Below are 25,701 nucleotides of genomic sequence, written 5' to 3'. Positions count from 1 at the left end.
TTCTTAATATAAAAGATTTTTATTAAAAATAAAGAAAATAATGAGATCCTCCCTTCCTCTTCATCCTCCACCTAACCCCCCTCCTCTTAAGGAGGCTTACGCCTCCTTGTGTTCGGGAGGCTTACGCCTCTTGCATTCTGAACTATGCCTCAAGCCTCTAGGTAGTGGAACGCCTCGCATCACGTCTCCACGTTTTAAAACATTGTTTTCAACACTAAAGTTAACAAAAAGCCACGTCAATTCAGCCTATTGTCATTCCTAGTATTTCCTATTTGGTAGATTTGGCCATCAGTTGAGAGAAATCAAATACCAATTCAACCCTTTTTCTAATACATATGCCAGTTCAACCATTCAATATATCACAAACCAAAGTTCACAATGCTTGAGAACATTAGAAGGGCAGCCCAGTGCACAAGGCTCCCGTCAATGCAGAGTTTGGGGAGGGACAGATGTACAGCCTTAGACCTGCACATACAGAAAGGCAATTTCCAAGATTTGAACCCTGGTCACCCAGGTCGCAATGGAGCAATCCAACCACTGCACCAAGGCCCACCCTCACATTGCTTGAGAACCTACACTATCCTAAATCCAGACCATCTGCTTTATTTTTTCTTAGTTATCTATAACAATGCCTATGCATTATATGAAAAAATAGTAAAAGCACAAACAGAATTTGCCCCAATTTATGGATGCAGAACAGGAGATAAGGGTTATAAAGTAAAACAGCACATAGGCTGACTATGTAGCAAATAAAAGAGTATGTTAGTCATCTCTTTAATTTGCTACAAACATGACTTGTGAATATTATGAATATTCACATGGTTCAAATCAATTTGACTAGGATTTGGTTCTTTAGTTTGCCATTTCTTCAGTTCTTTTTAATTTTGTCAAGGGGTTGTTCTTTTAAAATCCTACCAAAATAAACCTTATATGGGCCAATGTTCAAAATATCGACGCAGGCTGATATGCCAGTTGGGGCATATCGGCCTGTATTGAGTTTCACATATATGTTTTCTTAGTTTTTTTTTCAAACTGGTTCAGAGGGGTCAGTTTAAGGCCCATCTACCCCCTGAACCAGTTCAGACCCCGAAACACCCACTGTAGGGCATATCGAGAGGCCACCGATACGATACTTATCGATATTTTGAACCTTAATATGGGCTACTTAAAACCTAGTCAGAAATATAATCAAGTTCGCTTTCCATCATAAGTAGGCTAAAAGCCATTATTTGTTGGTTAATTATCTTTCAAGTCAAACCTGATCAGTGATTTAAAAGGCGCACCTAGGCGCATAGGTAAGGCACATTTTAGGGTATGTGCCTCACCCAGGTCCTAGATACACCCCTTTCAAAAGGTATGCACCTGGTGTGCATAGAAGCGCCTTATTTAAATTTTATTTATGTATTTTAATTTTAGACAATAGGTTTTTTAAAACATTTATTTTAAAATTTAAGTTTATATTTATTATTAAGATTATGTTTAATATTTTTTGCATTTTTTTAAATATTTTTGGCATTTTGTTGAATTTTCTAACTTTTTTTTTATTTTTTAGCATTTTTTTGTAACTTTGCGCCTTGCTTTGTAAAGGCGCGTGCCTCGCCTTGTGCCTTGTGCCTCAGGCGCAAATTGGCCCTTGCACTTTTAAAACACTAAACCTGATCATATAATATTACGATTCTAATCAACAAGTATTAAACTTAATTTTAAGTATACAAATGGAAGATATGGATTAAAAATGGGGTTAAAATTAGGAGTGATCATTCTTGTCCTCACCTGAAAACACGACCTAACACACCCACAAATTTCCAAGCCTGGGCCCAGGCTTTTGTGTGCAATCCCAGCCCAGGCCTGAGCCCACATCAAGCTCAAAAATTCCGGCCCGAGCTTGGGCCCAACACTTCAAGCCCAGCCAGGGCCTAGTCCAGCCAGCAATATAAGATAATATACATTTTTTAAAATATATAATATACATTTTTATATTATAGTATATGTATTATATTTTATATGTTATATAAACACAAGTATATTTTATATTAGATGTTTATCATTTAATATATAAAAGTTTTAAGTTTTGTTTTAACATATAAATAAATATTTATGAGTTGACACATGTCGACACTTGAGTCAATCCAAGTATGAAAATTGTCCACCTAGGCAAGGCCTTATATAGATGAAGGGAAGGCTTTCATTCTCATTCTCTAAGCAATGTGACACTTGAGGACATAGTTTTCAAGGCGACAAGGCAAGGCTAGGCGATAGGGGGGTGCCTCGTCACCTAGTCGCCTAGGCAATGGATTTTTTAAAGTAAAAACCACATATCCTAGGGTAGTTCCCTAGGTTTCATAACCAACTTTCTTTAATAACTATCCATAATTTTCATAAGAAAATTATAAACCTCATGTTTAAGTCTAGAAAATCAACATATTTATGAGAAGAAAAAGAAGAAAGGAAAGAAAATTCAAAAAATAAAGGGGTTGAACCCCTATTTAAGTTATAGGAAAAGAAGAAAAGAAATTGTGGAAGAAGAAGAAGAAGAAGAAGATGTGGAAGAAGAAATGTGTTGATTAGACAAAATTTTAAGTTTTTCCCTTACTTATTGGTTCAGAATTTGAAGTCATTGAGGGTTTAATACAGTAGTTAGTAATGTTTGTGTTGATTAAACCCTAACAAATAAGAAAATAATAAAAAAGAAATTAGTTTACAAATACAAAAAAATGAATATTTTTCTTTTTTGTCTATTTTATAAATATAATCTCAAAAAAAAATAACAATATAAAAGTATTTTATTACACAGTATGCAACTGCTTAGGCGTCGCCTTGACAACTATGCTTGAGAAAACACTCAATGTTTGCACTATTTTTTGTTGTTCTAAGTCCCACATTGTTCAATAATGGGAATGACGGCCTTGCCTTCGTCTATAAAAGGAAAGGTAACCAACCCAAATCAAACCTAGCAATTAAATGAGGCCCATGCCTTATTTTTTGTGCCATAGGACTAAAGCCTAGCCAAGCCCAATTTAACTTGCACTTGTGCAATATTTATTTTGTATGTATTACAATTTATTTAACTTGAAAATTTTAAATAATTAAACTTTTATTATTTGATGTCCTAGACCAAAGTTATTATTCATTAGGCCAAGAAAGCCCTTAAGCCCAACCCGGCCCCATGTAGGGCCAAGTCTGGGCTTGAAATCTGGTCCCGGGCTGAGCCCAGGCCTAGGTTAAAGCCCTTATCATTGGTGCGAAACACGGCCCAGCCTGGCCCATGATCACTCCTAGTTAAAATCACTCTTCTGTTTTGACAAATTTCAAAAAAAAAAAGGGAGAAACAATCTTACAATTTACAATATAATTCATAATTTGGTTTGCTTCATATTTGTTAGTTTACAATATGGTTACCATTACCAGAAATCTTAGTGCAACCTCGGTGATTTCTAAGTACTTCTCTAAACTATGTTTTTTTATCAAAAAAGGACCTGAGTGAACACCATGTGATTTCTTGTTTACCTATCTGAAGTCACAAGAAGCATAGCAGCTGGCAATTTGTAAAGATTTGGTGCTCCAGAAGCCCCAGTTTGAAACAGTGGTGCAACACCCTGCGAGGACAGAACCACACCAGCATCTGTAGACACCAACAGATCCGAGAGGCTCTGAACAGTATCCTCTGGAGTAAACAGAAGAATTACAGAGTCGCCAGACAAGAAGAGCCTATAAAGACACAGCACCAAAAGGTGAATTACCACCTCTAGACAATTGAAAAAAAAAAACTCACCATCTCTGGAAAATCACAAATAATGACAATCCACACAGCTAACAAATGGATAGTTCTTTAAAAAAAATGTCGTTTTTCACCTAGCAGATAGAGGAATGCCTTCCCTTGCAGATATAATTGGTGCAGCCACAGCAGCCAATGCATCTTTTATACCATGGATATCAGAAAATGCTTTACCACAAAGGATGAGCGATGATTGTTCAACATCAGCAGCTAGAAATCCAGTATTCGCTTGTGAACCAAGACCAATAACCTCTGCAGTATTTTGACTGTGATAGCATATGTAACAATGGAACAGAATTAGGAGAGTCAAGTGAAGAAAAAGGAAGCAAGGATAGTAGTATAGTACCACAAAAAATACTACAATTTCAGCCTAGTAAAGAATTCATACAACTTCTTTCTTTTTAAATGAAAGAAAAGAAAGACAATTTCCCATTTTCTGGATAAGCAAGCAAAAAGTATTTCATTAATATATAAATGTAAGAGATGCACAAGAGGGATGCAAGGTGTGTCAAAAAGTACTACAACTTCATTCCTTCCAAGTATATGAACAAGCCATACACAAGATCCATATCATTAAAGGATGGTACCACTGCACACCACCGGAAGAGAAAGCCTAAAGATAAGAGTTGAATGGACTGAATAAAAATAGCATTAAAAAAGAAAAAGAATCAAAAGGGGAAGAGGGGAAAACCCCATAAAGCAATAATTCAAGGCAACAAAAAAAAAAAACATGGCTTTCCCTTTTGATCAAAAAGAATGACAAAGAAATGATCCACCAAGTCGCACATAATCCACAATAACTTGTGTTTAAGATGGCCAATCGTATGCAACTTGTCTACATAGACAAGCCACATAACCCATATATAACAGACATAACAGAATCAACCAGACCGCTACCTAGTGCACCATGATCATGATGCTGATAAAACAACTATCTATGGATATTTTAGATTTCCCTTAATTTACAATAATCTTGTTGTTTATCTAACATAATTTCAATATTATATAATCAGACCCGGAATTAACTTTGTCATCGACAATAAGAAACGCACTTTGTCTTCCTATTCAACTAGGTTAAAGATTCAAAAGATTTCAAATATTATTATTCTTCACTTATCAGAAGCCAACAACACCTGCAATTCTGAAAAAATCCAAACATAGCCACCTTTTCCAAATGAATGCCTTATAGTCCAATTTAATGCAACACTTGTCATGGTGAGTTTACACTACTACTGTATGGTAAAGCAAAACCTAGAGCTTTGCTACCAAACTAATGCTGGATAACTATATTGAATAGAAAAAGATTAATAACATCAAACTAAATTAGTTAAATGTTAGCCAGGTAAAATAGAATAAATATGCACTTTTTTATGGTAAAGGAATTTTTCATTGAAAAGAGACAGGAACATACGCCTGAAAAAGGATAATTTATTAACAACCAAAATGAGAGAGAGAGATGTTTCAGTGGTGTCCATGTAGTAGTCAGTTTGTTTTGTAGCGTTTAGTTTTTGTCCAATGAAGAAAAAAAAAATGAGAGAGAGAGAGAGAGAGAGTTAAGATACAGAATTCACCCAATCAATAGTTTACCAAAAAATAATCCCAAACCCTGGTCTATTAACACCCAGAAATTCTGTGTGGACCATCACACAGTTCACTATCATTCTTCCTACATCAGCACAAAGCCTTTCCAAGTTACTGTATTTGTCTAAAAGAATTAATATGCACTTGATCATCAGAGATAACAGATGCTAAGGGGTGATAAATAAGAACAAACAGGAGCATATTTAGAACAGGCGTTTTAAAATAGTGTAGCATTTTATTGAAATCAAAAGAGACATAATAAGTTATGCTTATTGTCCAGTTTTAGTGGTTCGATGAGCCAACAGTTCACAGTCAAATCATCAATCCAGTGGACCAGTCAAGTTTTCAAACTATTCAATTATAAAAAGAACCATTGATCACCTTATAGAGGTAGCAGCATAAAGAGTCACAGGGCAAGAATCATGGGACACTGCACGAGTAGGAGTCCTCCAAAGAATATTTGAAAGTGACAACACAGCGGAGGGACTGTCACTTACAATACGGACTTTTGCATCACATTTTGGAGAAGAAGAAACAGCCCCATCATGTACAAAGACATTTGAGATAGAAGATAAGTGGGATGTAACCTACAGATCAAAGATGAATGCTGTTAGGTATGAACTAGAAGTAACAATTATATAGGCAACAACGTTTGACAGGCTAGTACAGAAACATTAAATGCAAAGTTAGAATTTGCATACAACAAGCCAGTAAAATCCATGAAAAGTATCTAGCCTCAAAAATAATATCTAAGATTTGTTAATGCATTGCCAAGTAAAAATCAAACAGAACAACCAACAATACATTAAAACACTATTAGATCCAAAATGAAAACAAAAACCGGAAATGGCTGCTTAGTGTTACTCTTCGTTTTCATTTAAACATCTCACTTGTACCAATGTCATCAAAACTTGCATTTCATACACTTATTTGTTTAGTTTGACAATTCTTGGTTTGATTTATTTTTACTGCTTATGTTTTATCCTTCCATAGTTCTAGGCTTCTAGACTCTACCTTCATGTTGACTCCATCATAACTGAAAGACAATAAAAACAAGGTCATAGGCATCTCTTCCTTCAAGAGAAGGGAAGAAAAACAAAAAGGAGGGAGGAGTAAACCAGATCAAATTACAGAATCAGTTTATACAAGAAGGATAGCAAGAATAAGATAATATGAAACAGTCAGTTTAGACAAGCTGTCTTGGTAATCCAGGCCCATCTGGTACTCAGGCATGCCTATGTGCACGGTAAGATAAGGTGCATATTAAGGCATGCACCTTGCTTCAACCCCCTTTTAAAAGGTGTATGCCTGGTGCTCCTAGGTGTGCATTTGTGATACACCTCAGCCAAAGTGCCTTTTTATAAATCTGCATTTCTGGTTACGTTTTTATACATTCTTATATTGCTTGCACCTTTACATGGCCTATCATCTTCTAAATTACCTTTGTTTAGTGCTTGTGCACTAGAAAATTTTTAAAAGAAATAAGAAACATGACCTTTTGAATACCTTAAGAAATAGTTTCAAACAAAAGAAGAATTTTACAACACAATTGATCTCTGGTTTGAAGAGTTTACACTGCATCAGACTTTGGGCCAGAGCAATTTGAATTTTTTAACTACTCCAACCCAAGTAGAACCCCTAGTGGCACTATCTCTGAATCCCCCCAGGCTTGTTTGGACTAGCCAAAAGGGTCCCCATAAAGGCTCCAGCCTACTAAGATAGGAATGCAAAATGTATAAAATCACACCAGCTACTTGAAGCGAGGAACTAAGAGATGGACAAACCTGTTGAGAGTTTCACATGCCTGAATTGTTGCTCGCTTGAAGCGCTTCAGTACAATCCACACTTGTTTGCTTCACTTTCACCTTGAATTTGTTTTACATGTTATGATTACATATTCTGATTTGATCTAACAAGCTTTTTAAAAGATTCAATCAATTTCTTTTAAAATTCAGGTTTCCATTTTTTTTTATAGATATTCAGGTTTCCTTATTTTTTGTATTAAAGTATTTATTTATTTTAAAAAATGTCTAAATCTACTTCATTCAGGTGTGTGCCTTGGGCACTAGAAGGCACATGCACTTTTTCTTGCACCTCACTTTTACAACACTGATCTGGTATAGGTGGGATATTCAAAGATTACCTTGGCAATGTACCACTCAGCTTCTCAAATCTACCTTGTTGGCCTTTCAAATGTTTTTTTGATGAGTAATAATGAAATTTTATTAATTCAGAAACTGATTCAGACTTATAATCTCATACAACAGCCCTTGGAGAGGTGCAAGCTGCAGCATCTCCTAACAGACTGCAAAGAAACTAGGAAAAGAGTACAGAAATCACAGCTGAGACCAGAACAATTCTTCCCTATTTGCCCCTTCCTTGACTAACACATCAACCAAAGCATTTGCTGAACTCCCCAGCCATTGAATAGAAACCAACATCCTTTACAGCCAATTAATCTTCTTAATTTTGTTCTTGTAGCACCAAACAGCATCCTCAGGGTTCTTCAACCAGCCTGCCACCACCTTGGCAAATTGGTTTGCAAATTGCACCCCTTGTACAGCAGCTAGTAATTCTGGTCTAACAGAATCTCTGAACGACACCCCCCCCTTCCTGATGGCCCTAGATTGCCCAAACTGCTCCCATCAAAGTTCAGCTTCAGTGAGCCTTCAGATGGGGGAAACCACCTTGTAACTACCCTATTCTTGATGGAAGAGAACCTCACTACTACTAACCAATTTCTCCAAAAGTCATTAAAAGAGAACTGAAGGAAAATTTCCAATGTCTTAAACCAATGTATTGCCCTATTCAACACACAATCCTTCAATTCCTAGCTGCTCATTTCCTTCTCTCCTTCTCTTGAAAAATTCCAGTATTCCTTTCTTCCCATAATGTCCAAATCAAGGCTGCTTGAGCACATCTCCACATTAATCTTCCTCTTTTGTAGGCTAACCGAAAGTAGAATGGTCAAAGACCAAGCGTACCTCTGCTGGCAAGCTCCAACTACACCCAAACAAAGAGAGTAGCCAAGCCCATGGTTCTGCAAAGAATGGACAAGATATGAGTAGATGGTAACAATCCTCCCCATGAGCTCTACAAAGGGTACACCAGTTGCGAAAAATACAAAGGAAGGGTCTTCTCTCTCGTAAGTTATCTAAAGCGTTTACTTTCCCATGGTACACTTCCCAGAAAAAAGCCATAATCTTTGGGGAATCGACCTGCACCAAATTTCCTTTGAGGGAAAAACCTGTTGAATAGAAGATTGAGACATGGACTTAAAAAAAGAGAGTCAATTTCAGCACACACCTTATATGGGTAAAAGATGTATAGAAGCTCCTAGGAATCTGTCACTTATCCCCACCTAATGCCTCTCTGCTAGGCCTTTGAAGAATAGGCTAATACATAATGGCCTAGAAGAAGATACTTATGGTAGAGAAAAAAGTCTTCTGTTCGAGGAATGTAGAGAAGTTTTGAAGTTTGAAGAGGAAGGGAAATCCATAGTTTTCCTGTCTCAAGTTATTGCAGGTTGGATTAAAGGATTTGTTGAGGGAGTAATCCATGCAGTGAAAAGACCTGGATGGAGTGAGCTGAGAAGAGACAGGAAGTTCTTTTCAATTGAGAAGAAAGTTAAATAGTAAAGGATGTTTTTAAGGCAGGATGAAGTGATGGGAGATGGTAGGAGACATGCTATTTGTTTGCCAGAAGGGAGAAATAGACAAGATTGGGCTGCAGTTGCTGAGGTGTTGCAGGAGTTTGAAGAAAGATGTTGGATGAAAAAGGAAAATCTGAAGGGGCTGGGGGTAGAGAAGAAGTTTCAATTTTCAAGGTTCAGAGGGTCAAAAGGAAAAGCAGGATGTGATGGGTGTGAGGAGCTGGATGTGCTCCTAGGCTTGTGTTGGGAGAACACAAGGGGGACTGGAGTAAAAAGATGATTGTGTCAGTGAAGAAGAAAGTAAATGATTGGAAAAGGATCCTTATTGATGTTATGAATAAATTCCAACTGGGGAACTAGCTATGCCCATCCCTATTGATGACAATAAAGCTTTGCTGGACTTGGGGAAGTTTAAGGCAGAGGTCATGAATGTTGAATTGCTGGAAGGTACGGTAACTGTGGACACGTTGCAATGAAATCTCAGTCCCTGAGGGAAGTGTGTCCTTGAAGATCTTTGGACTTCCTTTCAATTTGAGGCCGGATCACGTCTTCGACCAAATAGCAGCTCTGTGTGGAGTTCTTGAAGATGTTTACACTGTTGATCTCCATGCAGTGAAGATGAAAATTGCTGGTGACAAATCGGATAGGATTCCTCATTTGATTGATACCTTTGCTGAAGAGAGACGGGGGAAGCCCTGGGTGGTGTTGGAAGCTGAAACATCTTGGTGGTCTGGGGGGAAAGAGGTTGAAGATGATGCCAAGTGGATTTGGTGGAATCCACGTGGCACAAACAAATTGGAAGCAATGAGAGAAGAGGGAGAGCCTGAAGTAGTTTTGGGTGTTAAAAAGTTCGATGCTGAATAAATTGTTTGCTCTATTTTCAAAAAATGATTTTAATAACACTGATCTCGACAAGAAAAGAAAAAATTTAAGTGGCTGGTCAAGGACATGGAAGTGAAGTTCAGTCGGGTGAAGAGATCTGATAACCCATTTGTTGATGAGTTAGCAAAGATTGGGGTGGGTAGGGAAGCTTTATTTTGGGCCTAGTAATTTCAGACTTTGTATGGAGCTTTGGCCCAAGTAGGGGGAGTTAAGAAATTTTATCTCCCTGCTTGTACTATATTTACAGTCTAATTAATGAATTTATTGTTATTGATCAAAAATAAATAAATAATGCTGATCTCGAGAAAGGGGAGATTGGAAAGCGAGAAAAAGAAGGTGAACAGGCATTTCAGGAGAGAGGGACATTTACAACTGGTTGGGACTGCTTTTATTTGCCCAACACGTGATTTTCTTGGGGAGCACGTGAGCAAAAAAGAGGGTGATAGCCTCGGCCAGAAACAAATAAATTTTGGACAGGATTATAATGGTGGGCCCAGGAAACTTGAGTCAATTAGTATTGGGCTGAAGAGCGGGCCCATTGATAATGGCAGAGTGGTCAGTGGTCCAAGATTTAAATAGGCCTTTTTGGGTTGAGTTGATTGATGGAATGTTTTGAAAATCGTAATCGTATCATAAATCATAGAGAAAGTTGAATCGAATCGAATCGTGAATCGTATCATAAATCGTAAGATTATTTCTATTTTTTATAAACTTGCCAAAAAATTAAATATAGATATAATAAAAGGTCAAATATATATAAGAAAGTGACTTTCCCATATTTTTAATCTATATATACAATATATGTACCTAAAATAAAAGAATTTACCACTTATACAATAGAAGCCTGAGATGATAGAATCAAGTTTGACTTGAAAGTCGAACAAATCCACATATAATGGCTCTTTATCCTACATATAAAGGAAAATAAACTCAATTTCTAGTCTTAAATAATGTAAATAAATCATTTTCAAGTAAGGGCTTTAAAAAAAAAATCTCCCTTGACAAAACTAGATATATACAAAAACATAACAAAGTGGAGAACTAATTCTTAATTGAATTTATTTGAATCATAGTGAATTGTAAAAATAGTATAAATCATAAGATTTATGAATCAAATCGTAGGATTCAAACAAAAATCATAAGATTTTTGCAGAAAATGATTCAGACATAAGATTCGAATCGAAACCCTTGGGATTCATGATTCAAATCATGAATCGTATCGTAAATTGTAAGATTCTGACAAGGATACAAAACAACCAAGTTGGGTAGTTCAATTGTGAGACAAGGGACAATGTTAGATGCTAAGAACATTGTTATCAAGCATGTGGTGCAGCACTTGAAGAGGTGCCGATAGAGGAGGTCACAAAAGAGATGGTTCACAATGCCAAATGCTTCATCTGGAGAACGGAACGTTTTTCCTTCGAAGGAATTTATCAAATACAGAGAAATCTGACAAGGAAGATAAGAGATGTGTTGAAGAGAAGGAAGAGGTTCAGGTGGATTTAAAGACAGTTTTCTTCAACAGAAAAAAGGGGAGGATGGGGAAGACATTCTGGATGCCTCTAATGGTAAGAGAGGAGCTTTGGAAAGAACTGAGGGAGAGGATTGAGGACAGAAAAGAGTGGTGGTTGAAGAAGAGAATAGTGGAGAGATGATTATGACTTTTCTGGGAAGAGATGAAATTAGAGTCAAAGAAGAGGGAGAGTGCAGTAAAAGAGATGAGGTGAATGGGGTTGAAGGGGCAAAGGAAACAAGAGATGTGGAAGAGATAGTAGGGAACAAAGGAGAAGGGAATAATGGTTTAGTAGAGGAGAAAGAAGGGGAAAAGGATAAGGGATTGAGGGAGGGGGAAGTGAGGATGTAGGAAGTAAGAGTCAAGGTGGGGTTAGAACATACAAAAGGAAAAGATATAGAACTTTTCCCTTAGAAGAAAACAGAGAGGGGGGGATGAAAGTGGACTCAGGGGAGGAAAGTGAGGATGAACCGATGATAGATGAGGTTCATAAGGTAGGGAAGACTTGTGACTTTGAAGAAGTGGTAAATAGGGAAATAGAAGTCAGTGGGATTTTGGGCTTGTTCTTCTTAGGAGGGGAGGAGTTTGCGAAGGAAGCAATCAAGCCAATCCGAACTTTGGAATGTCTTGGCTCAACTCAACTAAAATACTACTAGATTTGAGTTCAACTTGAACTATATTTTCTGACTCAAGCTCAATTCAATTAAATATTCAATGAACTCGAGTTCGGCTCAAAAGATAAAAAATAAATATATCTGTATATTTTATATATCATATTTTTTATAATATATAGTATGTTCTTATATTATATAGAACATAAAAATATATTTTTTATATATAGAATATAAAATATATTTTATAATATTCTTTATAATAAAATATAATATATATGATATTTTTATAATATATAGTATATATTTTTTTAGGCATGTATGTATGTATGTATGTGTCAATGTTTTAAAACGCGGAGGCGTGATGCAAGGCATTCCACTACCTAGAGGCGTGAGGTGTAGTTCAGATCGCAAGAGGCGTAAGCCTCCCGAACACAAGGAGGTGTAAGCCTCCTTAAGAGAAGGGGGTTAGGAGAGGATGAAGAGAAAGGGGGGAAATCATTTTTTTCTTTATTTTTAATAAAAATCTTTTATATTAAGAAGAATAAAGATGCATTACATTAGTTGAAAGGGGGGGTCTTGTCGAAGGCCAGCCAAACAGACAGAAAACACCCCTCAGATCTTAGCTCTATCTTTCGTGGGATATCTTCAAGCTTTACTCCACTTGGCAAAACTGCCGCAGAGTGGAGATCACCCCAGAGAGCTCCGTCTAAGCACCCTCCACACATCAAAGCTATAGAATCTGCCACTTCTTGCTTCCACAGATGGAATGGCAATCCTATTAAATGCACCACAACTCCATCTTCAACAAAGAAATCCTTGGAGTTAGACATTGGACTCCATTTGAAAACTGTGAAGGACCCAATCTCAGACTGAATATTGAGAGCTAATATTTCCACTTCATTTTCTACCAGGTCTAAGAGGGCTTTGCATTTATCAAAGGGGGTTACTATCAATATTCTTTTCAACTTCAATCTTATGCTCAGCAAATCAACAACCTTCCTCCGATCACTAACCTGTTTGTTAGCTCAAATTACAAATTTACTGTCCCAATCTTCTCTTTTTGAAGTACAGAACCATTTTGCACTGACCTTTGGTATTTACCATGACCACAGGCTCCTGTTCCATGATTTCTACCCTGCTATTGCTCTGGTCTACCTCCTCCCTTGTGAAGATTTCCTTTTCAGTTGACACCATTTGACCCAAAAACTCATTAAGCAATATGTTAACTTCCCCCCATCCATGGCTCTGTTTTCCTGCTGGGAAACATATTAGCTGTTTTCTTCCCCTACCAAAATGTTCAGCCAAAGCTATGAAAAAACCCTTAATATGTCTCTTACATTCGAACAAGCTCCATTTATGAAGTCCCTTAACTCATTAAGCTGTTTTCATCTGCTTACCTTTTGAACAAGCTCCATTTATGAAGTCCCTAAACAATTCAACCACTTCTAATCCTTCCAGCAATATTGTACCCTTTCCTTCTTTGCTTCCCTGACCTTCAGACTTGGCTTCCCCTTGGTTCACATCTCTTCTTGAAGAGATGTGAACCTGCTTGCACGAACTTCTCCATCGACCTCTAAGGTGCCAATAGTTTTTGTTGGCTTTTCAAAGGTTAAGTCTAAAAGATAAAAACATAAAGGACAAAAGTGTCCTTAACTGTTCATTAAATCTTCAAAACATGTCCTCGTTCTTCCAGTTCCAACACAAAAAAAAATAACCAGTCATGGCAAGTGATGACCCACTGCACACTAGTACTGGGTAGCAAGAAGCTGCCCTGATTTCCCTAAATAAAAGTTTTCTAGGTAAAAAGAAGATTCATTTAATCGTAAATCCGGATATAGCTGGTGCTTCAATCACAGGGCTCCTTATGCCAAGTGAACTATGGCCAGAACTATGGCCAATCTGATAGGACACGTTGGCCTTAGATGTATTAAAGTCGTCCATGTAAACAGGAACACTAAGGGGATTGAATGAATGAAATTTCCGTCTGTATTACTAAAAAAATTCAGATACAGTAAGTCTCCTCCATCTCTACAAAGTGTTGGTATACTTTGTCAATTTGACATGTCATCCATGGGGCCTAATCAGAAGATTCACCTTTAATGCATATTCAACATCAGACTTACATCTTAAATCCATTGTGCCTTTACTTTTTAATTTTCCCCAACTTCAACAGCTACAGTGTCATTGTCTCCGTTTTTCAAGCATTTAAATCAGGTAAGTTCTTTGGTCTCTCTTAATCCATGGACATTCCACAGCTATTGTGCTTGGAAAATATCATAGAAAAGAATGGAAGAGATCAGTCTAGGGTTTCAGTTGAGAAATTTGAAGAAGAAGATCAACAGTGTTTTCAAAGTGGAACGATAAACTTGAGATAATGAAAAATTTTAATATCAGCTATAAATGGCCCTAAACTTTTCATTGATGGAGGGCCTGTTTAGGTTATGTAGGCCCATCTAAAAAGGTATAAATAGTTTTTGAAACTAAAGGGTATCTATAATATACAGCCAGTTTAGACAAAGATGAAATCAAAGTTATTACGCCTCTGTCTTCATGTTCATTGATGTGGTTTATAAAGTCAAAAGAAAAAACATCCAAGCCTTGAACAAAAATATACCTGTTTCAAAAGTTTACTAAATTGTGCTTTAGAAAATTCGGAAGCCCCTCCAGTGGCATTCCCCCTGATGTGAATTGGAAGACCAGAAAGTGACTCTACAGGAAATCCAAAAATAAAGTTACAACTTACAAATGAAGCTGCCATGCATGTGTTAAGCTGCAAAGAGTAGTACTTGAATGACAAAAAAAATAGGTCTGCAAATGGAATTAATTTTTCAGAATTTGAACTTGAATTCAAATACAATCTGATTAAGGTAATCTGAATTCACTCTTGTTTATAATTGGATCAAATATGGATCCACCCCAATCCACTTTGATTCAATCTAATCCACTAATGTTTAAATATCTATGCTACATTCTACATAATATTAACATGCATCAATTAGCAAGGTCAGTTTGACTTTTGTATGTTTACTAAAGAGGCAAAAGTGCAAATATAGCAGAAGCTATTGGCATATATGTTCACAATATGCAAGTCTGATCCAAATCTGTCAGACAAAAATTCAATTAGAATCCAAATATTAACAGATCAAATTTGGATCTAGGTATATCCAATTTGATCTAGTCCATTTCCTATGCTAGAAATCAAGGTTAAAGATCAAAATACCTGCAGAGGCTGCACCTTTCTGTTGTAGCTCAGAAGACTTTAAGTTGTAAAAAGCTTTGTCCTTTACAATCACCCCTCTTCCAGCAAGAGCCCAGTTAAGACCATAAGAAACCCATGTACCCTCCCTGTGTAAAAATGTATTAGCAACAAATCCAGAGAAAAACCTAATCCAGTCCTATGAAAAAGTTGTAAACCTCCGATTTTTGGCTATCTAAAGCCATAAAGAAAAAGATAACTACTCGGTATTGCTCATATTGGAACAGGTTGTATGCATAAAACCAAGATATCAAGTCACTATAGTGTCTAATGAATGGAAACCATGGCATCCCTAACAGTTATCTCAATGAGAAAAAAGAAATTACATTTCCTTGTACTGCTACTTCAGATGGATCCCTAGAGATCTCAATTGTGTGGCTGATAGACTTGCCAAAGCTGGGGTGGATAAGGATTTTTTTATGGTGATAGCATAATGCCTTTGTAAATATGGGGTTTTTATTTTTTGGCCTAAAAAAAAAAGCCATCCTTGAAACATTTGACCCTTCTTTTTTTTTATAGGAAACAGTAACTTTCATTAGAGAATTGAAAAGATTACAAGCTTACCACCCACAAAATGGATGGAAAAAGAAAACCAAAAACATACAAAAACAAAGCCTCCCTAGTAACTCCTTGCACCCCTATCTCCCTTGCTAAGCTAATAATCTCTCTTAGAGGCTGTCTAAGAGACCACACTCCCAGGTTTCCAGCTTGCATCCACCCTATTACCAGCTTGGAGTCTCCTTCCACTTCTAATCGCTGCATTCCCCATTGTTTCACCAGTTTCAAACCTTGAAGTAAGACCATTACTTCTGCCCTTAACGAACCTCCAACCCCAATTGGGCCCGAGTAAAGGGCCAAAACTTTTCCTTCCTCGTTTCTGTACACATCCCCAACTACCGACTGACCTGGATTACCCAAGGAGCTTCCATCAAAGTTTAGCTTCACCCTGAACTGAGACGGTGGTACCCAACATTCTTGTACCACAGGGGAGGAAGGCAAGGATATAGCTATAGCACTCCAAGATTTGACTCTTCTTCTGTCAGTTATGTGAGAGAAAGGTTGGAAGAATGGGGCCTTCTTCCAAAACCACTGCCATGTTTCATTTCAAACAGCTAGATAAAGGGTTGACCAGTCTCTCCACTACCACGGAAGGGTGAAAGATCAGCCATAGAGCCCATTTGGTACGGCTTCTGCCTTGGAGGTATGTTGCAATGATTGAACCGTGGTGGTTGAGCACCTGTGTTCCAGAAAAGCTACCTAGAGTACCTTCATATTACAATCACATTTCTCGCATCCGGAATGTAATGCACACGTTTTCCGGATTTTCACCAAACACAGTTTCTGGTGTTCCCATGTGGGGCCCAGCTTGGAATGGATGAAACCACATCCCGAAAGCAGCAAATGGGCGGCACATAGATCGTTTTATGCAGAAAAAGGAAAAGAAAACAAAAGGAAATGTTCATTTGCCCAGAAACAAAGTTCCAACTAGGTATTTTTCCACTGGAAATTTTGCACCAACCACATTTAGATTCTACTACATTTTCACCATCATACAATTACATGTTAACTATAATGTATTAATTTAACTAAACCGCTAAATAATTAAATGACAACTTACACTTGACTTTCGGAGAAACTGATAGGAAAACTAATCTTTAGTTTTGCATATTCTTGTGTCAACCCAAAATATGTTACATGTTAAGAGGATCAATACTGGCAAATGAATCACCTCAAACTAGCTCACGGTTTGTCTTATATGGATTGAACCCTCATCACAAAGGTTCTTATCCAGCTACCACAATGTTTGGACATGACTTGAAACTACTCCTTCATCATAATTATCATTACTATTTCTTTCCTCGCAGTTCTGAGAAGCCCTCTCTCAATCTACTCTCAATGTGGAAAGAAGCATGCAAAACAACAAATTGCTGGCAGAAAATCGAGTACAACAGAACAATGTTTCAAAGCTCATTTATCAAAAAAAATGTTTTAAAAGCTGACCCAAAAGCCAAACCGTTTTTGCCTCTAGATTCCAGGCCCCAACGATTCAACCGTCCGGGTCGAAAGGATTAGACCATGCCACATCAGCATACGTATATATACATATATGTGTATATCAAGGATTAAAGTATCAGTATTGGGTACTATATCAAACAACTTGGATACGGATACAGATACACTTTGGAAACGCATGGATATGCTAGGAAAACACATACAAATTCCATAAATACATTAATAACACTAAATTTAAAATCAAATAGCCACAAATAATGTGTAAATATGTAGGAAATGAATATTTTAATAGTGTATATGAAAAAACATATTATAATTAATATAGCGGGATGCATAGATATCATACAATTTTATTGACAATGCAACAATCAAGAGCCCAAGACAATATAACATATGAACATATTATATTTTAATTATTATATCAACTATTTTCTATTTTACTATTTTACCTTTTTACATTAACAAAAAAATTCAACCAAACATTAAATTCTCAATTATAAATTAAAATATCAAATAATAATTTATAAAAATATATAATCTCAATTTAAAAAATATCAAATCTGTCAAATTTTCTAAGATACATATCATAAGCAAATTTTTAATTTTCAATTAGTAAAATAATTATTCCATTATTAATACTTTTGTTTCAATAAATTTTATAAAATTAGAAACCATTTTTTATATAAATGTTGATTATTAGATTTGATGGATTTTGGTGAATATCATATTATCAAATATTTTGTAAATAGTTAATATGTTGTTATTTAATGTAATGTAAATTAAAATATTAATTAATAATGTAAATATATATATTTATATATTAATTTTAAGTACTAAAATAATTATTCTATTATTAATATTTTATTTGTATAATTTCTTGAGATTAAAATCATATTTTGATTTTAATGTGGATTTGATAGAACATTTATTCCATTAGTTTATAAAATATTAATTTCGAATATCACTCTTTTTAATTTTTAGTTGCAATTGTTAAACATAAATATGTATTATATATTTGGATTACATATAAATACTAAATTTAATAAAAGTTATTTCATATTACTTATTAACATAAAAACTTAAGTTCTTCCCTACATTAGGCAAACGACCTGGGTTCAAATCTCTCTACTTTCATGTTTTTTAGTAGGAGGGCACGGCATATCGATCCATAACAGTGTGTATTGGCCAATACAATGCAATACGGACCAATATGCACCTGTATTGGATCGGCCCAAAACAAACAACTAACAGGATACACATTTATTTGTAACATATCTCACATCAGGTATGATCAATATCGATCGATATTTCAAACCTTGGTGCATATATACATATACATGTACATTATATATGTATATATGTGTGTGTATAGGTATGTATAAACATGTATTTTATTATTAAAAAAGCATAATTATTTTTTAGATGTAATATATGCATATATAAATATCATTTTATATTTAATTTATATTTTTTAATTCAGTTCTAAATTTTTTATTTGTAAAAAAATGCTAAAAATGCAATTTAAGGCCAAAAAAGGGTTTTTTGGCAAAAATAGCAAGGCAAGGCACCTTCAGGACACATAGATCTTGAAAGGTTAACCAAAACCAAAAAATAAATCACCCCAACCAGACATGCGAGTCAAAGTTATGGCCTCCAGAAGTTTGCACATACATCAAGTGTGCAATCCCTAACCCAATGACCAGGTCAAACGGGTCAACAGTTCAACCGCCCAGGTTGAACGACTTTTGACCAAGTGGTGGGTTTCATGCAAACCATAGTTGTCAAGGTGACGCCTAGGCGACAAGGCGCCCTTTGAGCCTCGCCTCGCCTAATCGCCAAGCAATTTTGTACTTGTATTATAAAATACTTTTTTATTCTTTATTTTTTGACAATATAATTATAAAATAAGCACTATTAAACTAAAATATGAATTTTGTGTATTTATATACTAATTTCTTTTTATTATTTTCTTATTTTTTAGGGTTTAATCAATACGAACATTGTAAATGTTGTATTGAACCTTCAAAGACTTTAAAACATCAACCAATAAATAAAGAAGAACTTAAAATTTTGTCTAACCAACACATTTCTTTTTATTATTATCGCCAAGCACAACTACTACTACTTTTCCCCTTTTCCTATAACAAAAATAAGGGTTCGGCCCCTATACTTTTTGAATTTTCTTTTCTTTCTTCTTTTTCTTCTGATGAATATGTTGATTTTCTGTACTTTAACATGAACTCTATACTTTTCTTATGAAAATTATGAATAATTATTAAGGAAATATGGTTATGGTACCTAGGGAACTACCCTAGGATCTTTGTTTTCTACATAAAAAAAAAAAAAAAAATCCATCACCTAGGCGACAAGGCGCCTCCCTATTGACCAGCCTCACCTTGGTGCCTTGAAAACTATGATAATGAGTCACCTTGCCCAAACGCCAGATGATTTTCCTATTAGGCACTTGCACAAATAATTAGGCACACACCTATGCAACTAGGCGGGCACCTACCTGCAAGATTGCTATTGAAATTGTTGGCCCGCACGTATTATATCATTTTTTATTGGTTACTTTATCTTATTAGAATACACCCTATTACATGTTATAATTTTTTATTATGAGAATTATAATATAAAATAAAACTACGAACTACAAAAGTTTCTAGTTTTTTCCTAGGGTTTGAGCTCTGAAGTCTGAACCAATTAAAAAAGAGAAGACTGGGAAGTCTCCATTGTTCCAGTCCAAATCATCAAGGGATCTCCAAGTCGTCTGTTTTTTAGGAATGAAACAAGGGCTCCACCCCCTTATTTCTTCTTCTTAAATAGGGGCTGCACCCCATCCATCTCCTCTGCTTTGGCTAGTAATTAGTTGCTTCTTATTTTCTTTATTGAATGGTTAGATAAATATTGAAATTAATATATTTAAATGATTAATATATAATGACAGTTTATATTTTTACATGAAATTTATACTTGAAAAATTTTGTTGCTGATGATTAATGTACAGATTTGTTGATTGGTATACAAAACTAATAAACCAGCTTAGGAGGGGTAGGGATCTATAGATTCTATATTTTCAAATTTGACTTCCTAGGCAGTAGGCATCACCTAGGTGCCTAGGCGCCTGGGCGTCACCTAGGCTCACCTAAGCACCTTGACAACTATGATGCAAACTGGACCCAAAATCTTGACCAGGTTACGATTCAAATGGTTCAACCAACTGGGTCAATGACAGTTTGAAACACCGTGACAGAATGAAATGAGATGGTCCAATTGAAATACAAGGAACCATAGGGTGTTTAAAATAATATTTTTTCCACGAACCTCTATTCTGAATGCTATGACAGAAAATTATCAGACTGTAATATGTGAACATCATGGTAATTGTAAAGTATAGAAAGCTGCCCATAGACAAACTTTCTGGAAGCAAGGATCTAGTACTTCTTTATGAAAAGGAAGGTTATTGATTGACTAACTTCCACCTTTCTTTCAATTTTGAATAATAACATGAACTATCATGACAGTATTGCCCAGACAGCTAGACATCCAATCAGATTTTTTTCCTTTCAGAATAATTTTTATATCGTTTATTTGTTACTCATGTATTTTCTTTTTTTTTATGATTGTTACTCTCATACAATTTCACATTTAGCATTATGAAAAAAATTGTGTATATACTTTTTTAATTGAAAAATGTGGAAGATCACCATGTAACCAGAAGCAAGACAAGGAAAACCACCCCCTAAATTATATTCTCACTCATTGTCATTTAATTATGAAGGGGCAATGGTAAAATCTCAGACTGACGAGCATGAGAACTTGGATGAGTCTAAGAGAGTTCACTTTGCGCAAAAAAAGTGCCGAAGTTTAGGTTCATATCCAGCCCGCCCCTAAAAAGACCATAGAAAGCTGGGAGCAACATAAGGCAATGTTTTAAAATGTGTAGGCGTGATGTGAGGCATTCCACTACCTGGAGGCATGAGGCAGTGTTCAGAATATAAGAGGCATAAGCATCCTTTTTTTTTTATCAGTAAATATGTGTTTTATTAAAATTCAGATTGTAAACATTTTATAGAATTTGATGATGGGACTGTTGATCCCTTTTCCTCACTCTATTCATCCCTCTTGAGAGGAGGGGGATGAGGAGGAAGAAGAAGAAGTGGGAAAGACGAACTTACCTTGTCTTTTTTTCTAAATGAAAGATATCTTATATTAAGAAGAATGAAGATGCATTCTTTCCCTTCTCTTTTCTTCCTTTCCCTTTCCTTTTCTCTCTTTGTTCTCTTCTCTTATCTTTCTTTCTTTTTCTTTCCCTTCCCTCTCTTTTCCTTTCTTTCCTTTTTTTCTTTCTGTCTTTTTGTATGAGGCATGCATGAGGCATACATCTCAGGGGCATACTTCTGGCATACACCACAGAGCAGTTTTGGAGGCATACATCAACACCTCTGGCAGAAGAAGAAGATTCATTCTGAAGACATACATCAACCAATTTACCGGCTGCAGTATTAGTTTTAATATTAGTTTAATCTCAGAGTCAGAGGTATACAATCCAGCAGATTCTTCAGTATGAGGCGTGCATTAGGCATACATCTCAGAGGCATCAATACCTCCAGCATATGCCACAGGACAGTTTGGAGGCATACATCAACACCTCTGGCAGAAGAAGATTCATTCTGAAGACATACATCAACCCATTTACAGACTGAAGTAATATTTTCAATATTAGTTTAATCTCAGAGTCAGAGGTATATAACCCAGCAGATTCTTCGGTATTGTCTGGAGTTCAGAGGGATGGTATGTACTTGTATTCTGCAATGCCAGAATAAAGGGGCTAAGGTGTGTGGTATGCTGTAAAATGTTGTCAAAGGCTTTGAAGTTTGTAACTTATGTTAAATTACCTCCTTATATATTACTTCACCATCAGTTTTTAAGTCATCGATCAATAAAAGTAATGATAAACATAATTCAGGAAACATAGATTATTACCACAGAGAACCATAAGGAACCTAAGATGGATAACATTTTTTTATAGGTAGATAGCAACATTTACATAGTGGTAAGTTTTCAGTTGTACAATATACTCTGTCACATATGTTTGATTTCACATTTAACTGAAACAGAAAAGACTCAAAGGTAATGCAAATTATATAGCAATTAAGAATCTCAATTGAAATGAGGAAATTACCTAGGAAAAACAACTGTTTCCCCTTCCTCATCAGCCAATGATGCAGAAACTGCATGCTGTAGGATTCGCAACATGGTAAACATGATCAGATCACTTGTACTTTTTTAGAGGAAAAAAAAAGAGCATTTAGAAGTAAACACGACCTACGAGGAACATAATCATAAAAACAAATATAAAATGCATTGGATGCATCAAAAAGTAGCTTAAGCATTACAGTAATTCCACTGGATTCTCATCTGACCATAGTCCTGCTTATTTTTCTACATTTATACTAGAAGGCGCCTGAAAAGATGTAAATTTTGAATGAATGGGTGGGAAAACCAGAAAATATGAAATCAGAAATGAACATTTCATAGGAATCTATAAATAGCCCCATTAGGTGATAAAATGAGGGAAAGTAGATTAAGATGGTTTAGTCGCATAAAAATAAAACTATCTACAGCACCTAAAAGAAGATATTGTGGTGTGTCATCCTCGTGAGTCAAATGAAGAGATTATATATGGGACCCACTTTTTAAGTTAAAATAAAACAAGTCAAATATGTTGAACAGAAGAGGGCATTAAAAGTAAAGGGGCAGAATTGGAAAAAATCCCAAAGCACAACAGAAGAGATTAAGACATATTATATAGGAATGTCAAGAAAAGAGGAAGACAGGGGAAAAGAAAAGAGAAAGAGGAATGGATTTGCATTGTTACCAAGTTTTAACAATTTGTGGCAAAGAGGAACAGTTTAATAGATGCCACAACAAACCTTAATTTTTTATCAATAACAGAAATTCTTCATTAAAAGATATGAATCAAGTACAAGGGAGGGGAGAGGTAAACCATCTTAACTATCCCCCAAAGAGATACAACATTACAAAGTAGCCCAAAGCAACTGATTCCTTCCCACCCCTTGTTTGGCAAGTGTATCTGCAAATGAATTGGCACTTCTTTTTACCAACTGCAATCTCACCTCCATACCCTGAGTCGGCCACTGGATGTTCATTCATTTAAGTCCACATGCCATCATCTTCCTTCACTAACCAACCTATTAACACTTTAGTCTCCTTCAATGATCAGTCTGTTAACATTTAGCTCCTTAGCCCTTTTCACACCCTCCACCAAAGCCATAATTTTTTCTTGCAGTGAATCCCCAACATCAATTGGGCCTGAAAATAAAGCTATGACTGAACCTTCCTCCAACCTAAAAAATCCACTCATCCCTAATGGCCCAAGGTTACCTTCACTGCTTCCATCAAAGTTTAACTTGACAAAACCTGCACAAGGCAGAGTCCATGGTGGTTGAGTAACACTTCTACTTGGAGCTGAGAGCCGGCAATTACTACTTCCTTCCAGTTATTCAGTAGAGTCTCTGTGTGAATGTCATTAAATATCTCCACTATTTTTCACTTCTAGGGTTGCCTCTTTGCTTCTCTCTTTTTTCAGCAAAAATTCTTTGATTTCTTTCCTCCCAGATTATCCAACAAACCACCGCTCTTGTGCATCTCCACAATATTCTTCCCTTCTTCTTTGTCCAGCTACTAGCAGAAGAGTCAAAGAAGCTTTGTAGACTTGGTAGGGGAATCCACTTGCAACCAAACAGAGAAAGAAACCAATCCCAAATAGAAGAAACAAAAGTGCAAGAGATTAATAAGTGGTAGCAAGGCTCACCATTGGCTTTACAAAGAGCACATACACCAGTTAAAGAGACAAGCACCAAAAAGGCTTCTTTCTTTGAAGTAGATCACAAGTGTATTCTTTCCAAAAATGTATCCCAACAAAGTGCCCCAACCATTGGCAGGACTGATTTCCCCATGCTTCTTTAACAGGAAAGGAGAAAATGGTCAAAATTTGAGAATGAAGCACAAGTAAATGAACCAGAGGAGGAAACAGTCCAAATTTGAGAGTCCAATTTAGAGGGATCCAAGAGAACCTTTTGGAGAATTTGAATCAAAGCCAAGACACTATCCACATCTGATTCTTTGAAACCCCTCTAAACCTCAAGTCTCAGTCAAGCTCAAGCCCCAATACCAGGAGAGGATAAAAAGGTGGAAACATGTTCATTTTTGTACCTGGAAAGGGAGAATAAAGATGGGAATTGATTTTTAAGTGGTGAATCCCCCACCCACAGATGTTCCCAAAATCTTACCAAATGCCCAGAACATAGGTTGTACCTAACAAAGGGTATGAAATACTTAAGGATGGCATGAATAGCTTTCCAAGGTGCCACACTAGTTGCTCATGCCAAAACTTCCACATCCCAACCATCAGCTGCCAACCCATGGATGCCTAAGATCACTTTTGTCCACATTTACCCTTGTCTATTAGTAACCTCCACAACAATTTTGAACAATGATGGAAGAAAGGTGATCTGATCAATGTAATTCTTCCACCCAAGGACAGACAATTCCTCTTCCAAGAGGCAAATCTTTTTTGTAAACCTATCCACCATCCGGTTCCAGAAACTTATATTTCTTGGGTTTCCTCCCAAGGGTAATCCCGAGTAATTCATTGCCCACTGAGATACTTCACAGCCCAAAATAGTTGCACACTCTAACACCTCTCTTACATCCATATTGATCCCCACCACACAGCTCTTATTGAAGTTAATTTTCAGATTTGACATCTTCTCAGACACTTGGAACACCACTTTCAAGTTTCTCACCCAAATCTTATTATCTCAAGATTCTCACTCACAAAATAATATGGTGTCATCGGAAAATTACAGATAAGTAATGGGCACTCTTTCCCTTCCCACTATCTAGCCTCTCACCAGACCCCTCAAATCTGTTCTCTAGATTAGAATACCTAGCACATCAGCTACCAAGGTCAATAAGAAAGGGGCTAGGGGATCCCCCTTGTCTAATTCCTCCGATAGCAGGAAAGTGGTCCACAACTGTACCATTTAGCAAAATTGAATGGTGACAGGTACTTATGCAACCATGAACCCACTTACACTACTTATCTCCAAACCCACAGTTTCTCATTACCTCCAATAGAAAGTTTGAGTCCACTAAAGCATATGCTTTCTCCAAACCAAGCTTACAAACTAAGCCTTTTTTTTCAAGTTCTTTTCACCTCCTCCACACTCTTGTTAGCAATTAGAATTCAATCAATGATCTGCCTATTCAAAACAAAACCTCCTTGATTTGGGGAGATAATAGAAGGAAGCACTGATTTAATTCTCCAAAACAGCACCTCAATGATGATTTTATACAAGCTATTAACCAAGCTGATGGGTCTAAATT

At 36.2% G+C, this 25,701-nt stretch overlaps 1 protein-coding gene across 1 annotated transcript in view; it reads right to left on the bottom strand.

Annotated features, from left to right (window-relative positions):
* The window catches only part of LOC148865401 (uncharacterized), a 48,540-nt gene that overhangs the window by 9,593 nt on the left and 13,246 nt on the right, over window positions 1-25,701 (bottom strand). Inside the window, exons 2-7 of the mRNA XM_088975390.1 lie at window positions 22,472-22,527; window positions 15,238-15,362; window positions 14,632-14,726; window positions 5,738-5,943; window positions 3,853-4,041; window positions 3,508-3,708 (exon numbers count right to left, since the gene is read on the bottom strand). Of these exons, the coding sequence (XP_088831516.1) occupies window positions 3,508-3,708; window positions 3,853-4,041; window positions 5,738-5,943; window positions 14,632-14,726; window positions 15,238-15,362; window positions 22,472-22,527 (872 nt within the window). The remainder of the gene's footprint in view (window positions 1-3,507; window positions 3,709-3,852; window positions 4,042-5,737; window positions 5,944-14,631; window positions 14,727-15,237; window positions 15,363-22,471; window positions 22,528-25,701) is intronic.

Source organism: Nelumbo lutea, chromosome 3, assembly GCF_056320005.1.
Source record: "Nelumbo lutea isolate HS-2025 chromosome 3, American lotus-T2T, whole genome shotgun sequence".
In the NCBI taxonomy this organism is placed as follows: domain Eukaryota; kingdom Viridiplantae; phylum Streptophyta; class Magnoliopsida; order Proteales; family Nelumbonaceae; genus Nelumbo; species Nelumbo lutea.
The sequence above is the reverse complement of the archived record's forward strand: the minus strand, read 5'-3'. Positions and strand labels throughout refer to the sequence as shown.